The 25,980-nt window shown below is 47.3% G+C and overlaps 2 protein-coding genes across 2 annotated transcripts; both read right to left on the minus strand.

Annotated features, from left to right (window-relative positions):
* On the minus strand, positions 1 to 21,216 carry LOC123767422 (mucin-19-like). The gene is made up of 5 exons (XM_069313191.1): positions 21,060 to 21,216; positions 16,929 to 17,065; positions 16,482 to 16,618; positions 5,260 to 5,783; positions 1 to 5,174 (listed from the first exon to the last, which is right to left on the minus strand). The coding sequence occupies exons 1-5, from the start codon at positions 21,214 to 21,216 to the stop codon at positions 1 to 3; spliced, it is 6,129 nt and encodes a 2,042-aa protein (XP_069169292.1).
* Positions 21,217 to 23,413: 2,197 nt separating this feature from the next.
* Positions 23,414 to 25,045, minus strand: LOC138356848 (polysialoglycoprotein-like). The gene has a single exon (XM_069313192.1). It carries the CDS (start codon positions 25,043 to 25,045, stop codon positions 23,414 to 23,416), a length of 1,632 nt encoding a protein of 543 aa, XP_069169293.1.
* Positions 25,046 to 25,980: the final 935 nt, after the last annotated feature.

The following is a 25,980-nucleotide window of genomic DNA, read 5'->3' on the forward strand; positions in this document are numbered from 1 at the left end:
CTAGCCACTAGCAGGCAGGAAGGTGCCACTAGCAGCATGGAAGGAGCCACTAGCAGGCAGGAAGGTGCCACTAGCAGGCTGGAAGGTGCCATTAGCAGGCAGGAAGGTGCCACTAACAGGCAGGAAGGAGCCTCTAGCAGGCAGGAAGGTGCCACTAGCAGGCAGGAAGGCGCCACTAGCAGGCAGGAAGGTGCCACTAGCAGGCAGGAAGGCGCCACTAGCAGGCAGGAAGGTGCCACTAGCAGGCAGGAAGGCGCCACTAGCAGGCAGGAAGGCGCCACTAGCAGGCAGGAAGGTGCCACTAGCAGGCAGGAAGGCACCACTAGCAGGCAGGAAGGTGCCACTAGCAGGCAGGAAGGTGCCACTAGCAGGCAGGAAGGCACCACTAGCAGGCAGGAAGGTGCCACTAGCAGGCAGGAAAGTGTCACTAGGAGGCAGGAAGGTGCCACTAGCAGGCAGGAAGGAGCCACTAGCAGGCAGGAAGGCACCACTAGCAGGCAGGAAGGTGCCACTAACAGGCAGGAAGGAGCCACTAGCAGGCAGTAAGGTGCCACTAGCAGGCAGGAAGGTGTCACTAGCAGGCAGGAAGGTGCCACTAGCAGGCAGGAAGGCGCCACTAGCAGGCAGGAAGGTGCCACTAGCAGGCAGGAAGGTGTCACTAGGCGGTAGGAAGGTGCCACTAGCAGGCAGGAAGGTGCCACTAGCAGGCAGGAAGGTGCCACTAGCAGGCAGAAAGGTGTCACTAGGAGGCAGGAAGGTGCCACTAGCAGGCAGGAAGGTGCCACTAGCAGACTGGAAGGTGTCACTAGGAGGCAGGAAGGAGCCACTAGCAGGCAGGAAGGTGCCACTAGCAGGCAGGAAGGTGCCACTAGCAGGCAGGAAGGAGCCACTAGCAGGCAGGAAGGAGCCACTAGCAAGCAGGAAGGAGCCACTAGCAGGCAGGAAGGCACCACTTGCAGGCAGAAAGGTGCCACTAGCAGGCAGGAAGGTGCCACTAGCAGGCGGGAAGGTGCCACTAGAAGGCAGGAAGGTGTCACTAGCAGGCAGGAAAGAGCCACTAGCAGGCAGGAAGGTGACACTAGCAGGCAGGAAGGCGCCACTAGAAGGCAGGAAGGTGACACTAGCAGGCAGGAAGGTGCCACTAGCAGGCAGGAAGGAGCCACTAGAAGGCAGGAAGGTGACACTAGCAGGCAGGAAGGTGCCACTAGCAGGCAGGAAGGTGCCACTAGAAGGCAGGAAGGTGCCACTAGCAGGCAAGAAGGTGCCACTAGAAGGCAGGAAGGTGCCATTAGCTGGCAGGAAGGTGCCACTAGCAGCCAGGAAGGTGCCACTAGAAGGCAGGAAGGTGCCACTAGCAGGCAGGAAGGTGCCACTAGCAGGCAGGAAGGCACCACTAGCAGGCAGGAAGGTGCCACTAGCAGGCGGGAAGGTGCCACTAGCAGGCAGGAAGGCACCACTAGCAGGCAGGAAGGTGCCACTAGCAGGCGGGAAGGTGCCACTAGAAGGCAGGAAGGTGTCACTAGCAGGCAGGAAAGAGCCACTAGCAGGCAGGAAGGTGACACTAGCAGGCAGGAAGGCGCCACTAGAAGGCAGGAAGGCGCCACTAGAAGGCAGGAAGGTGACACTAGCAGGCAGGAAGGTGCCACTAGCAGGCAGGAAGGCGCCACTAGAAGGCAGGAAGGTGACACTAGCAGGTAGGAAGGTGCCACTAGCAGGCAGGAAGGTGCCACTAGCAGGCAGGAAGGTGCCACTAGAAGGCAGGAAGGTGCCATTAGCTGGCAGGAAGGTGCCACTAGCAGGCAGGAAGGTGCCACTAGAAGGCAGGAAGGTGCCACTAGAAGGCAGGAAGGTGCCACTAGCAGGCAGGAAGGAGCCACTAGCAGGCAGGAAGGAGCCACTAGCAGGCAGGAAGGAGCCACTAGCAGGCAGGAAGGCACCACTAGCAGGCAGGAAGGTGCCACTAGCAGGCAGGAAGGTGCCACTAGCAGGCGGGAAGGTGCCACTAGAAGGCAGGAAGGTGTCACTAGCAGGCAGGAAAGAGCCACTAGCAGGCAGGAAGGTGACACTAGCAGGCAGGAAGGCGCCACTAGAAGGCAGGAAGGTGACACTAGCAGGCAGGAAGGTGCCACTAGCAGGCAGGAAGGAGCCACTAGAAGGCAGGAAGGTGACACTAGCAGGCAGGAAGGTGCCACTAGCAGGCAGGAAGGTGCCACTAGAAGGCAGGAAGGTGCCACTAGCAGGCAAGAAGGTGCCACTAGAAGGCAGGAAGGTGCCATTAGCTGGCAGGAAGGTGCCACTAGCAGCCAGGAAGGTGCCACTAGAAGGCAGGAAGGTGCCACTAGCAGGCAGGAAGGTGCCACTAGCAGGCAGGAAGGCACCACTAGCAGGCAGGAAGGTGCCACTAGCAGGCGGGAAGGTGCCACTAGAAGGCAGGAAGGTGTCACTAGCAGGCAGGAAAGAGCCACTAGCAGGCAGGAAGGTGACACTAGCAGGCAGGAAGGCGCCACTAGAAGGCAGGAAGGCGCCACTAGAAGGCAGGAAGGTGACACTAGCAGGCAGGAAGGTGCCACTAGCAGGCAGGAAGGCGCCACTAGAAGGCAGGAAGGTGACACTAGCAGGCAGGAAGGCGCCACTAGAAGGCAGGAAGGTGACACTAGCAGGCAGGAAGGTGCCACTAGCAGGCAGGAAGGAGCCACTAGAAGGCAGGAAGGTGACACTAGCAGGCAGGAAGGTGCCACTAGCAGGCAGGAAGGTGCCACTAGAAGGCAGGAAGGTGCCACTAGCAGGCAAGAAGGTGCCACTAGAAGGCAGGAAGGTGCCATTAGCTGGCAGGAAGGTGCCACTAGCAGCCAGGAAGGTGCCACTAGAAGGCAGGAAGGTGCCACTAGCAGGCAGGAAGGTGCCACTAGCAGGCAGGAAGGCACCACTAGCAGGCAGGAAGGTGCCACTAGCAGGCGGGAAGGTGCCACTAGAAGGCAGGAAGGTGTCACTAGCAGGCAGGAAAGAGCCACTAGCAGGCAGGAAGGTGACACTAGCAGGCAGGAAGGCGCCACTAGAAGGCAGGAAGGCGCCACTAGAAGGCAGGAAGGTGACACTAGCAGGCAGGAAGGTGCCACTAGCAGGCAGGAAGGCGCCACTAGAAGGCAGGAAGGTGACACTAGCAGGTAGGAAGGTGCCACTAGCAGGCAGGAAGGTGCCACTAGAAGGCAGGAAGGTGCCACTAGCAGGCAGGAAGGTGCCACTAGAAGGCAGGAAGGTGCCATTAGCTGGCAGGAAGGTGCCACTAGCAGGCAGGAAGGTGCCACTAGAAGGCCGGAAGGTGCCACTAGCAGGCAGGAAGGAGCCACTAGCAGGCAGGAAGGAGCCACTAGCAGGCAGGAAGGAGCCACTAGCAGGCAGGAAGGCACCACTAGCAGGCAGGAAGGTGCCACTAGCAGGCAGGAAGGTGCCACTAGCAGGCGGGAAGGTGCCACTAGAAGGCAGGAAGGTGTCACTAGCAGGCAGGAAAGAGCCACTAGCAGGCAGAAAGGTGACACTAGCAGGCAGGAAGGCGCCACTAGAAGGCAGGAAGGTGACACTAGCAGGCAGGAAGGTGCCACTAGCAGGCAGGAAGGAGCCACTAGAAGGCAGGAAGGTGACACTAGCAGGCAGGAAGGTGCCACTAGCAGGCAGGAAGGTGCCACTAGAAGGCAGGAAGGTGCCACTAGCAGGCAAGAAGGTGCCACTAGAAGGCAGGAAGGTGCCATTAGCTGGCAGGAAGGTGCCACTAGCAGCCAGGAAGGTGCCACTAGAAGGCAGGAAGGTGCCACTAGCAGGCAGGAAGGTGCCACTAGCAGGCAGGAAGGCACCACTAGCAGGCAGGAAGGTGCCACTAGCAGGCGGGAAGGTGCCACTAGAAGGCAGGAAGGTGTCACTAGCAGGCAGGAAAGAGCCACTAGCAGGCAGGAAGGTGACACTAGCAGGCAGGAAGGCGCCACTAGAAGGCAGGAAGGCGCCACTAGAAGGCAGGAAGGTGACACTAGCAGGCAGGAAGGTGCCACTAGCAGGCAGGAAGGCGCCACTAGAAGGCAGGAAGGTGACACTAGCAGGTAGGAAGGTGCCACTAGCAGGCAGGAAGGTGCCACTAGAAGGCAGGAAGGTGCCACTAGCAGGCAGGAAGGTGCCACTAGAAGGCAGGAAGGTGCCACTAGCAGGCAGGAAGGAGCCACTAGCAGGCAGGAAGGTGCCACTAGCAGGCAGGACGGTGCCACTAACAGGAAGGAAGGAGCCAGTAGCAGGCAGGAAGGTGCCACTAGCAGGCAGAAAGGTGCCACTAGCAGCCTGGAAGGAGCCACTAGCATGCAGGAAGGTGCCACTAGCAGGCTGGAAGGTGCCATTAGCAGGCAGGAAGGCGCCACTAGCAGGCAGGAAGGTGCCACTAGCAGGTAGGAAGGTGCCACTAGCAGGCAGGACGGTGCCACTAACAGGAAGGAAGGAGCCACTAGCAGGCAAGAAGGAGCCACTAGCAGGCAGGAAGGTGCCACTAGCAGGTAGGAAGGTGCCACTAGCAGGCAGGACGGTGCCACTAACAGGAAGGAAGGAGCCACTAGCAGGCAAGAAGGAGCCACTAGCAGGCAGGAAGGTACCACTAGCAGGCAGGAAGGTGCCACTAGCAGGCTGGAAGGTGTCACTAGGAGGCAGGAAGGAGCCACTAGCAGGCAGGAAGGTGCCACTAGCAGGCAGGAAGGCGCCACTAGCAGGCAGGAAGGAGCCACTAGCAGGCAGGAAGGTGCCACTACCAGGCAGGAAGGTGCCACTAGAAGGCAGGAAGGCGCCACTAGCAGGCTGGAAGGTGCCACTAGCAGGCAGAAAGGTGCCACTAGCAGGCAGGAAGGCGCCACTAGCAGGCAGGAAGGTGCCACTAGCAGGCAGGAAGGTGCCACTAGCAGGCAGGAAGGGTTCACTAGCAGGCAGGAAGGCGCCACTAGCAGGCAGGAAGGAGCCACTAGCAAGCAGGAAGGTGCCACTAGCAGGCAGGAAGGCGCCACTAGCAGGCAGGAAGGTGCCACTAGCAGGCAGGAAGGTGCCACTAGCAGGCAGGAAGGTGCCACTAGCAGGCAGGAAGGTGCCACTAGCACGCAGGAAGGTGCCACTAGCAGGCAGGAAGGTGCCACTAGCAGGCAGGAAGGCGGCCACTAGAAGGCAGGAAGGCGCCACTAGCAGGCTGGAAGGTGCCACTAGCAGGCAGAAAGGTGCCACTAGCAGGCAGGAAGGAGCCACTAGCAGGCAGGAAGGTGCCACTAGCAGGCAGGAAGGTGCCACTAGCAGGCAGGAAGGTGTCACTAGCAGGCAGGAAGGTGCCACTAGCAGGCAGGAAGGCGCCACTAGCAGGCAGGAAGGTGCCACTATCAGGCAGGAAGGTGCCACTAGCAGCCTGGAAGGAGCCACTAGCAGGCAGGAAGGTGCTACTAGCAGGCAGGAAGGTGCCACTAGCAGGCAGAAAGGTGCAACTAGCAGGCAGGAAGGTGCCACTAGCAGGCAGGAAGGTGCCATTACCAGGCAGGAAGGAGTCACTAGCAGGCAGGAAGGTGCCACTAGCAGCCTGGAAGGAGCCACTAGCAGGCAGGAAGGTGCCACTAGCAGGCAGGAAGGAGCCACTAGCAGGCAGGAAGGTGTCACTAGCAGGCAGGAAGGTGCCACTAGCAGGCAGGAAGGAGCCACTAGCAGGCAGGAAGGTGCCACTAGCAGGCAGAAAGGTGCCACTAGCGGGCAGGAAGGCGCCACTAGCAGGCAGGAAGGGTCCACTAGCAGGAAGGAAGGTGCCACTAGCAGGCAGGAGTAACACGGGTTTGGGTACCTCTCTCTTATCTTATCTTCCTTCTACTCCCTCTACCCGTATTCTTACTTTTTATTCTCTACCAAGGGACTCCAAAACTTTTACCAAAGCCAACTCCACGCCACGTGGTCCTAAGACGATTGACCGACTTAGGATTCTACACCCAGTATGACGTGACCTAGGCTTTGAGCAAAACCCTAGAGTCGCCTCTACGCCGCCACCACCAGACCAGTAACACAAGAGCAATGATCGAGGTCTGGATCGATCACGCTAATTAATCAACCTAGGGGCTTGATCCCCACTATAAACGATGACCTTGAGTGTGGAATAAATTACACGGTAATGATAATTCCGATTCGATGTTAGAATCGGCGCCCAATACAACTCTGCCTCGTGTGGACCACGTGACCAGGACAAGTAAACATAAAAAAATGGAAACAATAAAAATGCAACTTATTAACTAATTAATTTATTAAAAGAAAAACTAAAACAAAATCTAAATATGTTCACTCCCTGTCACTTTAACACTCCCTACTTGACCTGAATGGCAAATGAGACTATTTCTATACATAACAATAGCAACTATACCTCTATGTTTTACCAGCTAAAGATGTTGGGCTGGTCTTGGGGAGAGGTAAGATGTTTGACCTCTCCCAGCTGCTCGGCAGATCACACTGATCTGTCCTCGTCTGATCTAGCCCAGACTAGAACATTGTATTGTTCCGCATCGCTTACCCAGTTACTTTAGCAAGGTTAAGTTATAACAATTAACCTCTGTTGTACTTAATTGATCCAGACTGGTTGAATTATTTTACTGAAATTAAATTACACAAGCCTCTAACGGCAGAGCTGTTCCCGATCACAAAAATGGTTATTAAAACTTTGAGAAATAGTAGACCTGTCAACCCTGCTGACCTATGACCGCCGGTCACTCCGCCTTACAAGTTAGATATGATTCGTGACGTCACTGATGGTGACTTAAACTCAATAATTAGAATACTCTTGATATTGTATCCAGTACTATTATACAATACAATTTTAATACAAAATGAATAAAGGCTAATTTCTCTAAATTACTGAATAATATAGGATGATTCATTATACGCAGCTATGAACAAAGCGTTGGTTATTTCCACCGCGAATTCCCCTGGGGGTCAGGTCCCCAGGTCACCATGCGGGCTCAGCTTCCCATCCTCTTTTGTCGATAAACCACTCTGGATAATTCTTACAACAGCCTAGTTTGTTACACAGGAAGGTGCCACTAGCAGGCAGGAAGGTGCCACTAGCAGGCAGGAAGGTGCCATTAGCAGGCAGGAAGGTGCCACTAGCAGGCAGGAAGGCGCCACTAGGAGAGAGGCAGCCGTTACGACCTGTACCTAAAATAACCCCAAAATATAATCACTCGCCGGTGTGATAAAAGTTAAGAGGATTTAGAAAGCGAGCGCGTCAAGCAGCCTCCAGTAATCGCTTTTTCCATTGATAATTCATTGTTTGAATGCAGCTATCATCGAATTACTGGTAGGTAAGGTAAGGTAGGAAAGGTAGGTAAGGTAGGTAAGGTAGGTAAGGTAGGTAAGGTTAGGTAGGTAAGGTAGGTAAGGTAGGTAAGGTAGGTAAGGTTAGGTAGGTAAGGTAGGTAAGGTAGGTAAGGTTAGGTAGGTAGGAGCTCCTGAACAATACAGATGAACACTGCTATGAGTGTAGACGGAACACCTGATGACAGTCTATACGTTTGAGAGAGTATATATTTGTTGTCTGTCCGTATGTGCGTTGAGGCCAGACGCTTGGGTCTAACCTCACCTAAACTTGCAGGGGTGACTGGTCTGGGGTACGGGATGGACATAGGCTGGTTTGTTTCGGCCTCAGATAAATACTTATAGGAATATTAGCATTTATAGAGTGCGTCTTCCCATGAGGTTTTCATGTTGTCCAGTGTGGAATATTTGCTCTCATACAAAATTATTCAGTTGTTTTTAGTAATAAATTTTTCGAGAGAAGGGGAAAGAGAGGAGAATGTGGAGGGGGGAGGGGGTAGGCGAGGGGGTAGGCGAGGGGGTAGGCGAGGGGCAGGGGGAGGGGGAGGGGGAGGGGGAGGGGAGGGGGAGGGGGAGGGGGTTGGCGAGGGGGAGGGGGTAGGCGAGGGGGAGGGGGGAGGGGGTAGGCGAGGGGGAGGGGGAGGGGGTAGGCGAGGGGGAGGGGGTTGGCGAGGGGGAGGGGGAGGGGGAGGGGAAAGGATTGAGGGGAAAGGACGGGAAAGGGAGGGGGGAGGTGACAGGCTGGATATGGAAGGGAAAATGGGAAGAGGGAGGGTGGGAAGTGCAGAATGTAGGAAAGAAGAGGATTGGAATAGTGGATTAAGGGGAGAAAGACAGACTGTCCCGGGCACCGCCGGGTACCCCCTTCTATTCAGGAAATATCACAAAGAATTGGAACAGAAAGAACTGAACCAAATAATGATTTAAAAAAATGAGAGATGTGGAAGTACACAGATATAACTACCCATTGTTGGGGATGGAGGAGGGGGGTGGGGGGGGGGCAGGAAGCATTTTGGGCAGGTTTAGGTCTTCCTACACCGCCGACCGACCGATCCCACCCCACAACAGTTGTCTAACTCCCGAAGACTAATTTACATCAAGGTGAACCGAGTCATCAGGTGGAAGGTGACGTGTCCAAGCATCCCTGTCCTCAGGAAGCATCCCTGACCTCAGCCAAGACTGGCTGAGGTGAAGGGCTCCAGGAAAGCCAAGACTGGCCGAGGTGAAGGGCCCCAGGAAGGTCAAGACTGGCCGAGGTGAAGGGCCCCAGGAAGGCCAAGACTGGCCGAGGTGAAGGGCCCCAGGAAGGTCAAGACTGGCCGAGGTGAAGGGCCCCAGGAAGGTCAAGACTGGCCGAGGTGAAGGGCCCCAGGAAGGTCAAGACTGGCCGAGGTGAAGGGCTCCAGGAAGGTCAAGACTGGCCGAGGTGAAGGGCCCCAGGAAGGCCAAGACTGGCCGAGGTGAAGGGCCCCAGGAAGGTCAAGACTGGCCGAGGTGAAGGGCCCCAGGAAGGTCAAGACTGGCCGAGGTGAAGGGCCCCAGGAAGGTCAAGACTGGCCGAGGTGAAGGGCCCCAGGAAGGTCAAGACTGGCCGAGGTGAAGGGCCCCAGGAAGGTCAAGACTGGCCGAGGTGAAGGGCCCCAGGAAGGCCAAGACTGGCCGAGGTGAAGGGCCCCAGGAAGGCCAAGACTGGCCGAGGTGAAGGGCTCCAGGAAAGCCAAGACTGGCCGAGGTGAAGGGCCCCAGGAAGGTCAAGTATCGACTAGGAAAATCAAAGTACCGAAAGACTTTCGTGTTGCAACACATTATCAAGGAAATACCGTATTTCCTCGAGCCACTGTGGAGCTGTTATTGTACCGGATGGATGCTCGCTTGACTGTTGTTGTTTTGGTGACCAGGAGATCAGCTGAGTCGCGCAAGAATGCAGGTCAATGGAACATGCTCTCTTGATTTCTGTTTGCAAAAGCTTTGGTCATATGCAGTTTGCTTGTCGTTGTAGGGACAAGCGCTTGGACTGTATATATGTAATGTATATTATATGGCTTGCTCTTGTTATATGATGTAACTCTACTGTAATTATTTGATCAATAAAACCACAAGTCTGGCAAAGCGTTTGTTTACCTCAATTTATTGATCAAATAATTCAGCCAGTGAACATGGAGCGGTTCCTACGGCCCGAGTGAAGATGCATAATTCTTGCTCTACATTATCGTGGGGGGGGGGGGGGGGGGAAGGATTACAAAGAACTGGTTATTGAACCAAACTGATATGTGCTTAGAGACAAACAGTGATCCCAACCACTTCCCGATAAAAATACGCTCGACCGCGGCAACCACACCTCTGCTGCCATCAGTCGACCAGCAATGGACAATGAAGTGCTTGCAATTGTTGGGAGATCACCCTGTAAGCTTCATGTTCTTGGAGAGGGGTTCAGCGTCACCTTTGTTCAGGGGTTGCGAGTGGCTCCAAACTGGCCGAGTTGTCATGAGTACACACCCACTCGAGCCGCCGTGACTCCCTCACACTCTCCTTATTATAGGATGATCTCCTAAATGCCCACTTAGTGAGTTATTGTCCACTATCACACAATTTATAACCCTTGTCTCTTTCTTTCTCACTATCCAGGAAACCTCACCAGGACAAGAGCAAAACCCAGCTGTTAAGAAACAAACATTTATTACATAAACATTCACACGACAAAGGATATATATAATATTACTGTACAACATTCTGGGCTGCTACAAACCGGCAACACTCCAAAATCATATCCTGACTTTATCAAATAACTGTATCAGGCTGCTGCTCAACTCTTGGCACTCAACCAACTACCCCCTCACTGCTTGGGGCTGAAATACCTGGAACATTTATGTATATCCCTAACAAAAAAGAACTCAATCTCTTACCTGGCACTGCATCTTTCATGTCAATTTGCAATCAAGCTCTCCCTCATACATCAATGTGTCCATATGATTCTCGGTTCTCTTCCTTGAGGCCCACTACCAACAACATCAATCTGGGTCCTCAAAAATCAGGTTAAGTACTCCTGCAGTTCTTCCAATCGTCTGCTCATGGAGTCCCACTCCAATGTCAGTGAAGCTCCTCCAACGGCTCCACAAATGAAACTTGAAGCTGCCTTACACTGCTTGAAGTTCAGCTCCACACCTGAAGCTCAACGCTACACCTGGAGGTCAGCTCTACCTTCCTCAGATGCAAAGTTCCTTCATTAACTTCTCCCATACAAACCTCTAATTTCATTACCAATCTATATAAATAAAAAATGGAAATGTTCGTTTGTGCATAACCGCTAATCTCCGAAAGTTCTTCACCGATTGCTTTGAAATTTTTACACAACGTTCCATTCGCATCCGAGCGGGTTTTTATATATATACTATATACATGTAACGTCAGTGACGTTAAAAAAACATGTTTTTTTCTGAAAACTGTGTTTTTTATGTGTTTTTCATGTAAGAGAAATCTTCGAAACCTCTTTACCGATTGCTTTGAAATTTGACACAACGTTGCAATCGAATAGGCGCGTCTTTTTATATAACTACTATATAGATGCCACCCCTGTGACAGGTAAAAACATGCGTTTTTGAAAAACAGCGCCATCTGTTGCACATAATAGCAACATGCTCGCTATACTAAATATGTCACGAATTCCATTTCATTGTTTCCGATTGCATTGATAAATTTTAGTTTCATAGATTTTTTATTTATTTTCATTTTTATTTAATTATTTTGTGTGAATTGCGTTAAAATTGAGCTGTGTTGTTTACCATACCGTTCAAATCGTGAGTATAGTTTATTTTTTTATTTTTTTCATATTTTCATTTCATTTTTTAAGTGTTTTTCTATATATTTCAGTGATGGGAACATCAGATCACTTGATGTTCCCAATTTTCTGATGGGAACATCGGACCATTTGGGAAGGCATCATTCGAGGGAGTGGGGAATGGTGGGGATGACGAGGGGGGACGGGGGAGTTTGGGATGGTAGGGACGAGGGGATGGGGGAATGGAGAATGGTGGAGAGGACAAAGGGACAGGGGAGTGGGGCACAGTGGGAAGGAAGAAGGGGTGGTGGCGTGGGGAATGGTGGGGAGGACGAGGGGACGGTGGAGTACGGGAATGGTTGGGAGGCCGAGGAGACGGGTGAGGGAAGAATGGTGGGGAAGACTGGGAACAGGAAAGGTTACTGTAGTGAGCCACATCAATGCGTGACCGGGTACTACTAGTTCATAATAAAATGTTTTCCTAACAACACAAAAATAATAAAATATATTTACATTAATAACGCCATCCGACATGACACTCCGTGCTGGCCTCACTGAGATGGGTCCTCCCCCATCCAGAAGGGTCCACGCTGAAATCAACTCTGGACGGCTGCCCCCCTCAGTCTCCCACTGACCTCCAGTGAGTGAGGACGTGCTGCTCCTTTGTAAAGCATGTCCACTTATCTCTAACTGCTTATTTTAGCTCACTGTTTCAATAAAATATCTATCATACATTCATATACATTCTCAGTGATTGCTGGGCACACGATCAAGCACTGATAAATGTTGCAGGCGATGAGTCACAATAACGTGACTAAAGTATGTTGACCAGACCACACACTAGAAGGTGAAGGGACGACGACGTTTCGGTCCGTCCTGGACCATCCTCAAGTCGATAGACTTGAATCAACTTGAGAATGGTCCAGAACGGACCGAATCGTCGTCATCCCTTCACCTTCTAGTTTGTGGTCTGGTCAACACTGATAAATATTTTGTCAACTGATTAAATGACCATACGGCAGAATTCAGGATGTGGAGATGCTCACTCCGCACACTCTGGTGCTCCAAGATGGTGTCACTCTCGGAGGTCCAACAAAGTCACTTTATGACTGCCTTACACAGCTTCTCTGCTCCGGACTTGAGCACACAAAGTCGCCTGGCAGGCTCCACACAGAAATACCTGCTTATTCTCCTCCACTCGAGTGTATAACACAGTAGAGTTCCACACAGGCACGTCCACCACAAGGCTTCAGGCCATCTCTAATAACTTCATAATCACTGAGAGTTGGCGTACGTCGTGTCCTCGGCAGCTTCCTCACCAGTTATAACTGTAGCCTTCACTCAAACATTTTATCCAGAACCAGTATTCTTCTAAATTCTCAGAACACAGAGACGCACGTCCACTTCTGATGACTGTGGCAACTCAAGTAGTGTTACGATGTCTGCTTGTGTCACGTCACGTCACAAAAATGTTGACATTAATTTCCATCTAAATTTTACAAGGTGCTCATCGTTTGCTTGGACATTTAACGTTTATATATATATATATATAAATATATATATATATATATATATATATATATATATATATATATATATATATATATATATATACATATATATATATATATATATATATATATATATATATATATATATATATATATATATATATATATATATATATATATTAGTATATTTTGGTAGCAGTCTTTCCTGTAGACATATATTATTAAATATGACCGAAAAAGTAAGATTAATAATTCTAACACGAATTTTCTCAATCTTTCGTACATTACGCTTCACTGTTGGAGGTAAATCAAAAATCACTTCTCCAAAATTCATTTTTATTTCTAGTCTGACGCGACACGGGCGCGTTTCGTAAAACTTATTACATTTTCAAAGACTTCACAAATACACAACTGATTAGAACTTACGTATCTCTGATTTTATATCTACATTTGAGTGAGGTGGGAGGGGTGATGTGGCATTAACACAAGACAGAACAAGAGGGGATATTAATAGGGTATTAAAAGTATCAACACAAGACAGAACAGGAACAATGGGTATTGAATAGAAGTGTTTGTAGAAAGCCTATTGGTCCATATTTCTTGATGCTACTATATTGGAGCGGAGTCTTGAGGTGGGTAGAATATACTCTGTCTGCACACCTGCACCTCTGCATTACAGCGCCCTCTACCTAAGTCGATGTCTGGGCTTGAACCAGCCATTTAAGTCAAGTCCTTGTGCTCTCAAGCTGTGAACAACCAACTGATACACGTCCTGTTTATTGGTGGAGGTTCCCAGCTAGCGCTATATTCTCAGCACCTGTTTATGTCATTTTGTCTTTATATTATTCCTAGAGTAATTTATCCCTGTTCTTATTTATTATGACTTGTTTGTTTGCACTGTACATAACCAAGGGATTGTCTTTGTTTTTAAATTTGTTTTCCAGTTAATTAAAGTTTCATTGTTCATACTATGTGTTTTGCGTGTCTTCCCTTACTCTACCACAGACCACAGCCATGCAGTCTCTTTTTTTGTAAATGTGACAGGCATTGACACCAGCCATTAGGAGGACTGCCGAACATCTACACTCCTACACTTTCCCGTCACATTTAATGGTGGCCTGTCCTAGGAGCTTCACTCAGGTACTAGTACTAGAACATCAATTTGTGGTAAGCGTACTTGGCTTTCATACAGTTGCTTTTCAATATTTTCATTACTTTTAATATTTATATGGTGCTGTGTGTATTGTGCATTCCGAGAGTAGCATATTGTGAGTGTGGGATAACTTTGGATTACGTGGTGACTGTATGCCTCAGTCATTCTCTTAATTGGTCATCCCTCCCTCCGTGTTATTACTCGGGTTTTCCACCTTTTGTCCCTAGGATATTTCTCAATCTCAGACAGATCATCATTTTGGTACCCTGGTACTTTGGTTTGTCTTCGGGTCAAAGCACCCTATCTTCTGCAATCCGACCAAAGGAGGATAAAGAGGGCCATAGTTCCTCTAGCACGGACTAAGTTGCTGAGTTGGGACCTCAACAGCAGTTCTCGTCACCAGTTGACACTCGCACCCCTACACGTCGGTCAGAGATGATGATATTTACTTAGGTCGGGAATTAGCTTTCTTTTTTCAGAGCACAAAGTTCGCTAATTCTGTAAGTATCATATTTCATTTAGTGGGAAAACCCTTGCTTCTGTCCTATAGAGACTCGGCAAGGTATGCCTACATTCTTGGACTACCTTATTCACTTTTGGAACAATTAAATGTTTCATTTATTTTAGAAACTATCGGTTTCATTTATTTAGTAGGATTTTCTTGCCCTTATTCTCTTACATTGAGTACCTGGTACAATGAACAAATCCACAAGGGCCGCGACGAAGATTCGAACCTGCGTCCGGGAGCATCCCAGACACTGCCTTAATCGACTGAGCTACGACAGGGTAAAAGGGTTGAAACCGAAGTTCTACTGAACTTACTGGATCCCGTAGCCTCTCCGAGGCACAAACCAGGCTTTTACACAACACCCCCCCCCTGCTCCCGAGCTATGTCAATAGGCCGTTCTTCCTCTTCGCCCTTACATCATTACACACAGAGATCACACTAACGTGATGCATCAAATGAACAAATTCACAAGGGCCGTGACGAAAACACAGAAATCATCGATAGATACAGCGATAGCAGGCGGCTAGATATCTGCGAGGCACTACACATCAAGAAGTCAACACCAGCAATCAACAGCCAATTAATGCACAACTATATTCTACCCACTTCAAGACTCCGCACCAATATAGAAGCATCAAGAAATATGGGCCAATAAGCCCTTTGCAGTTACTTCCATTCTTCCCTTTAACTTACAAAATATTATACCCATTGTTTCGTGTTCTGTCTTGTGTTGAAAGTTTGTTTTCACCTCATCTAAAACTGTCGTAACATATCACCTCACCCAAATGCAGGTACATAAGATGAAAGCCGTTTAAATTATAGCATAGTAGAACTCTGTTTAGTGTTTGCAGGTTATAGTTGTGTGTGTGTAAACTAAAGTCTTTGAAACTGTAATTAGTTATTTTGAAACGCGTTCAAGTGTCGCGTCAGACTAGAAATAAAAATGAATTTTGGAGAATTGATTTTTCAATTACCATCGACAGTGAAAGGAAACAAGAAATATTGAGGAAATTCGTGTTAGAATTATTAATCTTACTTTTTCGGTCATATTTAATAATATATGTTTACAAGAAAGACTGCTACCAAAATATACTATGCAAGGCCCGATTTGCCTAATAAGCAAAGTTTTTATGAATTAATTGTTTTTCGACTACCTAACCTAACTTTTTCGGCTACCTAACCTAACCTAACCTATGCAGACGAGGAGTCACAATAACGTGGCTAAAGTATGTTGACCAGACCACACACTAGAAGGTGAAGGGACGACGACGTTTCGGTCCGTCCTGGGCCATTCTCAAGTCGATTCAGAATCGACTTCACCTTCTAGTGTGTGGTCTGGTCAAAATAACCTAACCTATAAAGATAGGTTAGGTTAGGTTAGGTAGGGTTGGCTAGGTTCGGTCATATATCTACGTTAATTTTAATTCCAATAAAAAAAAAATTGACCTCATACATAATGAAATGGGTAGCTTTATCATTTCATAAGAAAAAAATTAGAGAAAATATATTAATTCAGGAAAACTTGCCTTATTAGGCAAATCGGGCCTTGCATAGTAGGCTGAGTACGACGTTCTTGCTACTTGGTGCAACATATATATATATATATATATATATATATATATATATATATATATATATATATATATATATATATATATATATATATATATATATATATATATATATATATGTATATATACATCTGCGGGTGATGAGAGAATAATGAGACGTTACATTTAGAAAGGATTGTCTAACGATGCAAGATTTAAATACACGTCTCGGATATGGATCTGATAGGAGGACCAGAAGAGGATCAGAGAGGACATGATCGCAACGTACAAAATGCCCAGTGGAATTGTCAATGTAACTAACATAAGGTTAATGGCCGAAGAAGAGACAGGAAGAAAGGAACACAGGTGGAAGCTAAGGTACAGTATGAGCCGCCGGGATAAAATATCCTTAGTGTCAGTGTAATATGGAACTGAAAGGAACTAGAAGGTGAAGTAGCGAAGACTAACTCGATAAATAGCTTCAAGAGTATACATGACAGAAGCCAATAGGTTCTGAATCTCTTAAAGCTGTTACTTGCTGGTAATGAAACCCAAGAGATGAATTTCAAACCCTGCAAGATGCTAGGTTTATACACTTGCTTCCTTATGATATACGGGTGTCATTGTCAAGCACTTCTCTACAGCCACTGCAAGAACTCCATAACACCAGTTGACGTTTGGTCTCTGGGTGATGGATACCGACCAGTTGGTGGATAGAGCTGCCCCTCGCTCCCAGCCCTGCATGTGAGTGGGTTGCTTTGATCCAGAAACCTGCAGAAAAATATGTCATTAATTTGCCTTGCATAAACCCTGAATACATGGAATTTATATCTTTCCGCCTTTGTCGATGGCATCAAAATTAATGACGCCTTCTAACTCAAAGACTGTTTTTAGAATTATTTCCTTTTACCTCATGCCTGTATTCATTCCTGCATTCATGCACGTCTTTTTGTTTCCAAAAGTTCGTTATCAGAATGCAGCAAATTTGTAAAAATTCCGTAATCTCACCAGTTTACTTGCAAGTCCTTATCCAAATTAGTGTTTCCTCTACAAACATCAAGAATAATCTCGTAAAATGAACCTCACATAATTCAGAGTCGGAGTCAATCCGACTCTTGAATCTTTGTGAGAGTTCCTGACCAGAGCGGCTTGTACCACGAGCCGCTCTCAAGAGTCTTGACTCAGAGTCCTTCGAGACTCTCCAGGACGACTGACGACCTGTGGAGAGCCCATCAGGACAATTGACCTGATTTCCATATCGATCCCCAAGGATTACAGGGGCTGTCTTGGGGAAAGAGGAGCTATTTCTCTGAGTTCTGGCCCGAGACATCAGCCATCTAGTACACAGGCGCGGCATGGCTTCCGGGATTGAATGGTAAATACCAGTCAAGGGCGAACAAGCGCTAGCAATTTGAGACATAATTACACACGATTAGCATAAAATTCAACCTTTTTTTATATGGAAAAATTGTGCCTTATATATAATAATGGTCCCGGTGGCACAGATGGGTTGGTTCGCGACTCACAATCTGGAATAACGGGTTTGAATCTCGGGAGGGACAGAAGTGGTTGGGCGTGTTTCCTGTGTTTACTAGTTGTGTTTACTAGTTGTGTTTTTGCGGGGGTTGAGCTTTGCTCTTTCGGCCCGCCTCTCAACTGTCAATCAACTGTTTACTAACTACTTTTTTTTTGTTTTTGTTTTTTTTTCTCCACACCACACACACCCCAGGAAGCATCCCGTGACAGCTGACTAACTCCCAGGTACCTATTTACTGCTAGGTAACAGGGGCACTTAAGGTGAAAGAAACTATGCCCATTTGTTTCTGCCTCGTGCGGGAATCGAACCCGCGCCACAGAATTACGAGTCCTGCGCGCTATCCACCAGGCTACGAGGCCCCCCTAATGTACCCTAATGTCCCTGTCCACCCAGCAATAAATAGGCACCCAAGAGTTAGTCAGCATATTGTGGGATTGCATTCTGGGGGAACCTTGATATAAGACTAACATGTATATATATATATATATATATATATATATATATATATATATATATATATATATATATATATATATATATATATATATATATATATATATATATATATATATATATATATATATATATATATATATATATATATATATATATATATACACACTGGGGGGCTGTCACCGCATACATGGTGAGTTAACATTATTGACTATAATACTTTTGTGCACGAAGATATACGTTAACAGGAGCGTGAGAGGTAAATCTGGACCACAGACACACCGCACATGTGCCACCATAGGAATGAGTGACCACAGTGTATTGACATTGGGGTACTTGGTCTAGGTAGGGATAACCTATCCAAGGATGGGAGCGGAAGGGAAAAGACTAAATTACCGAAGAGGAAAATATGACGAGATGAGGAACTCACTAAGGGGAATACCATGGGAAACAGAACTCAGAGAGAAGTCTGTACAGGATATGATGGACTACGTCACCCAGAAGTGCCAGGAAGTTGCAGACAAGTTTATCCCGGCCCAAAAGGAGGAAAACAATAAGCAAGAGAAGAATTCATGGTTCAACTAGGAATGTAAGGAAGCGAAGCAATTGAGTAAAAGTACATGGAAAAACTACTGGAATAACAGAACACCGGAGAGCAGGGTGAGATACCAGAGGGCCAGGAATGAGTACCTCAGAGTGAGGAGAGAAGCAGAGAGACAGTATGAAAATGACATTGAGAGTAAAGCTAAGACCCAAACAAAACTGCCCCACAGCCACATCAGGAGGAAAACAGCAGTGAAGGAAGAAGTGATGAAACTGAGAAAAGGGGAGAACAGATACACAGAGAATGACAAGGAGGTGTGTGAAGAACTCAACAGGAGATTCCAGGAGGTCTTCACAATAGAACAAGGAGAAGCCCCTGCACTTAATGAGGAGGCGGCAAACCGAACAACCCTGGAGGAATTTGACCTCACCAGTGATGAGGTCAAAAGGTGTCTGCTGGAGCTGGATGTGACAAAGGCAGTTGGGCCTGACAGAATCTCACCATGGATACTAAAGGAAGGTGCAGAAACACTAAGTGTGCCACTCTCTATGGTGTATAACAGGTCACTAGAAACAGGAGACCTACCAGAAAGTGGGAAGACAGCTAATGTAGTCCCAATATATAAAAAGGGTGACAGGCAAGAGGCACAGAACTACAAGCCAGTTTTCCTAACTTGTATACCATGCAAGGTGATGGAGAAGATCGTGAGGAAAAGGCTCGTAGAGCATCTGGAGGCAAATAACTTTGTAACACACCACCAACATGGGTTCAGAGATGGTAAATCGTGCCTCACAGGTTTAATATAATTCTATACCTAAGCAACAAAATTTAGGCAAGAAAGTGAAGGGTGGGCAGACTGCATTTTCCTACCTAAACTGTCAGAAAGGCTTTGGCACAGTACCCCATAAAAGGCTGTTACAAAAGTTGGAGCAACAGGCAGGAGTAAACGGGAAGGTGCTCCAGTGGATAAAGGAGTTTCTAATTAACAAGAAAAAGCGAGTAACTGTTAGGGGGGCCGACATCAGAGTGGCGAGCTGTCACCAGCGGAGTCCCACAGGGCTCTGTGGAACTCCGCCACAGATCTTCCGGAGTGTATAGACACATTCCTCTCAATGTTTGCTGATGATACAAAAATTATGAGAAGAATCAAGACAGATGAAGATGGACAGAGAGTATAGGACGACCTAGACAAACTAGAGGAATGTTCTAGAAAATGGCTACTAAAGTTCAACTCAGGAAAGTGTAAAGTAATGAAGTTAGGCGAAGGGAGCAGAAGGATGAACACATGGTACCATCTGGGAGGTGAAATCCTGCAAGAGTCAAATAGAGAGAAAGATCTGGGGGTTGATATCACACCGAACTTGTCCCCAGAGGTCCACATGAAAAGGTTATTATCAGCGGCATATGCTAGACTGGCCAACATAAAAACTGCCTTTAGAAACTTGTGTAAAGAATCGGTTAGGACCCTGTATACCACTAATGTCAAACCAATCCTGGAGTATGCAGCTCCAGCCTGGAGTCCATACCTCGGTAAACACAAGACAAAGTTAGAGAAGATTCAATGGTATGCCACCAGACTCGTCCCGGAACTAGGAGGTGTGAGCTACGAGGAAAGGCTACAGGAGCTGAACTTCACGTCCCTGGAAAACAGAAGAGTAAGGGGAGATATGATAACCACCTACTAAATTCTCAGGGGAATTGACAGGGTTATCTTAAGATCTTAAGTTATCTTAAGATGATTTCGGGGCTTTAGTGTCCCCGCGGCCCGGTCCTCGACCAGGCCTCCACCCCCAGGAAGCAGCCCGTGACAGCTGACTAACACCCAGTTACCTATTTTACTGCTAGGTAACAGGGGCATAGGGTGAAAGAAACTCTGCCCATTGTTCCTCGCCGGCGCCCGGGATCGAACCCGGGACCACAGGATCACAAGTCCAGCGTGCTGTCCGCTCGGCCGACCGGATCCCTGCTAGGTAACAGGGGCATAGAGGGTGGACAAAACAAACTCTTCAGCACGGGAGGGACACGAACGAGGGGACAATGGTCGAAACTTAGTGATCAAAGTGAGCCACAGAGACAGTAGAAAGATTTTTTTCAGTGTCAGAGTAGTAAACAAATGGAATGCATTAGGCAGTGTTGTGGTGGAGGCTGACTCCATACACATTTTCATATGTAGACATGATAGAGTCCAATAGGCTCAGTAACCTGTACATCAGTTGATTGACAGTTGAGAGGTGGGACCAAAGAGTTAGAGCCCTGCAAGCACAACTAGGTAAGTACTACTAGGTACGTACACATCTGACTTGAACAGGATTTACAATTTTTGTCAAGAAGCTATCGTTTTGTGGTAGGAAGTCTTCAATAGTAATAATAGAAGCCATTTAGGAACATTTCTACTCCCATTATTGATTAGTTGTGTAAGTTCATCCTGTAGACATGCAACTCCATACACACAACCCCCTATTCCAAGGTGTGTATTCTTGCAATTATATTGATGTTTCTATCAAAGGTACAATAGCCAGTGAAAAGCGAGTCCTTGAGAACGTGGCGTTGGGATCAGTTGTGCATGTGATTTTCTTTTGGCAATACTAGATCAGTGAAATGTTTAGTGAAATGTTTAGTGAAATGTTTCAAGCGCAGGTGTTGAAACGTTGAGACAATGTACACACAAACTGACTCACTGTTTAATAACTGTCGTTCCAACGTGGTGTCTCGGTCACCACATTCACTCAGTATACGCACACGACGAGTCACAATAACGTGGCTAAGAAGTATTGACCAGACCTCAACACAGAAGATGGAGAAGCGACGACGTTTGGGTCCGTCCTGGACCATCATCACGTCGTGTGATGACGTGATAATGATAATGGTCCAGAACGGACCTAAACGTCGTCGCCTGTCCGTCTTCTGTGTTGTGGTCTGGTCATCACTCAACGTAATATTTGCTCAGACCTGAAGCTCTCATACAGCAACACTGACGTTGACAAGCGGGTCAACTGAGCACATTTTATGATGCTTTTCGAAATATTTCACAGATATTTTATTCTGTTGACCAGACCACACACTAGAAGGTGAAGGGACGACGACGTTTCGGTCCGTCCTGGACCATTCACAATTGACTTATGAATGGTCTAGGACGGACCGAAACGTCGTCGTCCCTTCACCTTCTAGTGTGTGGCCTGGTCAACTTACTTCAGCCCCGTTATTGTGACTCATCGCCTGCATTTTATTCTGTTATTTTGATCGAATAAAATATTCACAGATATTTTATTAAATCTATTTTATTAAATTTATAAATCTATAAATTTTATTAAATCTATTAAATCTATTAAATCTAAAATTTAAATTTTATTAAATCTTAAATCAATCTTATTTTTATTCTTTAACTTTATCTTACCCGTGTTTGTCCCCATCTAGAGTGTGTAGATAAGTTTTCGTTTCTGAAATTTTAAATATATATATATACACTTGAGGACGTGCTGGAAAAGACGGCAAAGTTAATCCAAGGAATTAATACGTTTCCTTTTGAAGAAATTATAAAAGCTTAACTTACATTTTCTGGAAGCATAATGAAGTAGAAGTGACATGACTAAAGGATTTAAATGGATAAAAGGATACAACAATGGCAGATATAAATAAAATTTTCAACATATCAACACCAAATTGACTGCGAAACAATGTATATAAATTGGATGTTTCGATTCAAAAATGACCTGGGTAAATACTGGTTTGAATACAGGAATATTGATTAATATAGCACATTTTCCATGCAGCATAACAGACATTGGATCGACGGATTGTCTCAAGTATAGGTTAGACATGTACATGTATTTGAAGAAGTTTGGATGGATATAAATAGGAGCTGCCGAGAATAGGTCAAAGACTTTCTGCTGCCCCTTTGTTCATATGTTCTTGTGTTCTTCTTAGTTAACAAGAGAAGAAAGGCTGGAGAACACTAGAGTCACGAGGCTAATGAGTACAAATGTTACCAACCTCACATATGTACAGAGAAGAACGAGTACCTATAACAAGTCGTGAAGGCACTGAGAAGAATGAGTACCTATAACAGGTCGTGAAGGTACTGAGAAGAACGAGTACCTATAACAGGTCGTGAAGGTACTGAGAAGAACGAGTACCTATAACAGGTCGTGAAGGTACTGAGAAGAACGAGTACCTATAACAGGTCGTGAAGGTACAGAGAAGAACGAGTACCTATAACAGGTCGTGAAGGTACTGAGAAGAACGAGTACCTATAACAGGTCGTGAAGGTACAGAGAAGAACGAGTACCTATAACAGGTCGTGAAGGTACTGAGAAGAACGAGTACCTATAACAGGTCGTGAAGGTACAGAGAAGAACGAGTACCTATAACAGGTCGTGAAGGTACAGAGAAGAACGAGTACCTATAACAGGTCGTGAAGGTACAGAGAAGAACGAGTACCTATAACAGGTCGTGAAGGTACAGAGAAGAACGAGTACCTATAACAGGTCGTGAAGGTACAGAGAAGAACGAGTACCTATAACAGGTCGTGAAGGTACAGAGAAGAACGAGTACCTATAACAGGTCGTGAAGGTACAGAGAAGAACGAGTACCTATAACAGGTCGTGAAGGTACAGAGAAGAACGAGTACCTATAACAGGTCGTGAAGGTACAGAGAAGAACGAACACGTATAACAGGTCGTGAAGGTACAGAGAAGAACGAACACGTATAACAGGAAGAACAACAGTGTTACAGTCATCGATGTGTTGGCTGGATTCTTCCTTATTTCAACGTCATTTAATTAGTGCGTATACGCGTGCATGGTTAAATATTATCGAGGTCAATTACAACCAAGAAAAGCTGTAGTTCACTTTGAATTAGCACTGATAACATGAACTTTAAACTGTATGTTATACTGCACATGATAACATTGCACCACTGGGGCAATACCCGCCCCCCCCCGTAGTGCTATCTTCACCTGACAAGTGATCAAACACAACAGTGGTAGCAGTGTCCTCACTTCCCCCAATGATGTAGTCATCATTGACTCCCTCCCTAGACTCCCCCAATGATGTAGACAGTGTTGACAATGTCCCCACTTCCCCCACTGATGTAGACAGTGCTGGCAGTGTCCCCACTTCCCCCACTGATGTAGACAGTGCTGGCAGTGTCCCCACTTCCACCACTGATGTAGACAGTGGTGGCAGTGTCCCCACTTCCACCACTGATGTAGACAGTGGTGGCAGTGTCCCCACTTCCACCACTGATGTAGACAGTGTTGGCAATGTCCCCACTTCCCCCACTGATGTAGACAGTGCTGGCAGTGTCCCCACTTCCCCCACTGATGTAGACAGTGCTGGCAGTGTCCCCACTTCCACCACTGATGTAGACAGTGGTGGCAGTGTCCCCACTTCCACCACTGATGTAGACAGTGGTGGCAGTGTCCCCACTTCCACCACTGATGTAGACAGTGGTGGCAATGTCCCCACTTCCACCACTGATGTAGACAGCGTTGGCAATGTCCCCACTTCCCCCACTGATGTAGACAGTGGTGGCAATGTCCCCACTTCCACCACTGATGTAGACAGTGGTGGCAATGTCCCCACTTCCACCACTGATGTAGACAGTGGTGGCAATGTCCCCACTTCCACCACTGATGTAGACAGTGGTGGCAATGTCCCCACTTCCACCACTGATGTAGACAGTGTTTGCAATGTCCCCACTTCCCCCACTGATGTAGACAGTAGTGGCAGTGTCCCCACTTCCACCACTGATGTAGACAGTGGTGGCAATGTCCCCACTTCCCCCACTGATGAAGACAGTGGTGGCAGTGTCCCCACTTCCACCACTGATGTAGACAGTGGTGGCAGTGTCCACACTTCCCCCACTGATGTAGACAGTGGTGGCAGTGTCCACACTGCCACCACTGATGTAGACAGTGCTAGAAGTGTCCACACTTCCACCACTGATGTAGACAGTGCTAGCAGTGTCCCCACTTCCACCACTGATGTAGACAGTGCTGGCAGTGTCCCCACTTCCACCACTGATGTAGACAGTGCTAGCAGTGTCCCCACTTCCACCACTGATGTAGACAGTGCTAGCAGTGTCCCCACTTCCACCACTGATGTAGACAGTGCTGGCAGTGTTCCCACTTCCACCACTGATGTAGACAGTGCTAGAAGTGTCCACACTTCCACCACTGATGTAGACAGTGGTGGCAGTGTCCACACTGCCACCACTGTTGTAGACAGTGCTAGCAGTGTCCACACTTCCACCACTGATGTAGACAGTGCTAGCAGTGTCCCCACTTCCACCACTGATGTAGACAGTGCTAGCAGTGTCCCCACTTCCACCACTGATGTAGACAGTGCTAGCAGTGTCCCCACTTCCACCACTGATGTAGACAGTGCTAGCAGTGTCCCCACTTCCACCACTGATGTAGACAGTGCTAGCAGTGTCCCCACTTCCACCACTGATGTAGACAGTGCTAGCAGTGTCCCCACTTCCACCACTGATGTAGACAGTGCTAGCAGTGTCCCCACTTCCACCACTGATGTAGACAGTGCTAGCAGTGTCCCCACTTCCACCACTGATGTAGACAGTGCTGGCAGTGTCCCCACTTCCACCACTGATGTAGACAGAAAAATAAAAAGCTTGTCTACATCTGTTTAATACTTTCAGATTCATAATAGGTAACAACGAACACATACTCCACCATTCACCTTCACTGTGTATATTAATACAGACATTCTGCACGTATTTCCATCAATATATTGCCAGAGATCACACCTGTGCTCTTCGTCTAATGAAACCTTTAAGCTGCGCGGAGCCTCGTGGCCTGAAGAGACACTTAAGAGATGCTAATACCTGGCGGCTTGCAAAGCTTAAGTCCACTTGCACTCAAAGCCTTTGTTCCTCTTACCCGTAGTCTTAACGTAAGACTTTTATAACGCCTGGAGCCCTAATATATAAACCAGATTCGACACTACAACTCTATTGCTCTTCTTCTTTATTTCTTTAGTTTAAAGAATTGTCTTAGGATTGTCTATAGGATCAATGCTTAGGATTGTCTATAGGATCAAGGCTTAGGATTGTCTATAGGATCAATGCTTAGGATTGTCTATAGGATCAAGGCTTAGGATTGTCTATAGGATCAAGGCCTAGGATTGTCTATAAGATCAAGGCTTAGGATTGTCTATAAGATCAAGGCTTAGGATTGTGTATAATATCAATGCTTAGGATTGTCTATAGGATCAAGGCTTAGGATTGTCTATAGGATCAAGGCTTAGGATAGTCTATAAGATCAAGGCTTAGGATTGTCTATAAGATCAAGGCTTAGGATTGTGTATAATATCAATGCTTAGGATTGTCTATAGGATCAAGGCTTAGGATTGTCTATAGGATAAAGGCTTAGGATTGTCTATAGGATCAAGGCTTAGGATTATCTATAGGATCAAGGCTTAGGATTGTCTATAGGATCAAGGCTCAGGATTGTCTATAGGATCAAGGCTTAGGATTGTCTATAGGATCAAGACTCAGGATTGTCTATAGGATCAAGGCTTAGGATTGTCTATAGGATCAAGGTTTATGATTCTCTATAGGATCAAGGCTTAGGATTGTCT

This window comes from Procambarus clarkii, chromosome 74 (genome assembly GCF_040958095.1).
Source record: "Procambarus clarkii isolate CNS0578487 chromosome 74, FALCON_Pclarkii_2.0, whole genome shotgun sequence".
Taxonomy (NCBI): domain Eukaryota; kingdom Metazoa; phylum Arthropoda; class Malacostraca; order Decapoda; family Cambaridae; genus Procambarus; species Procambarus clarkii.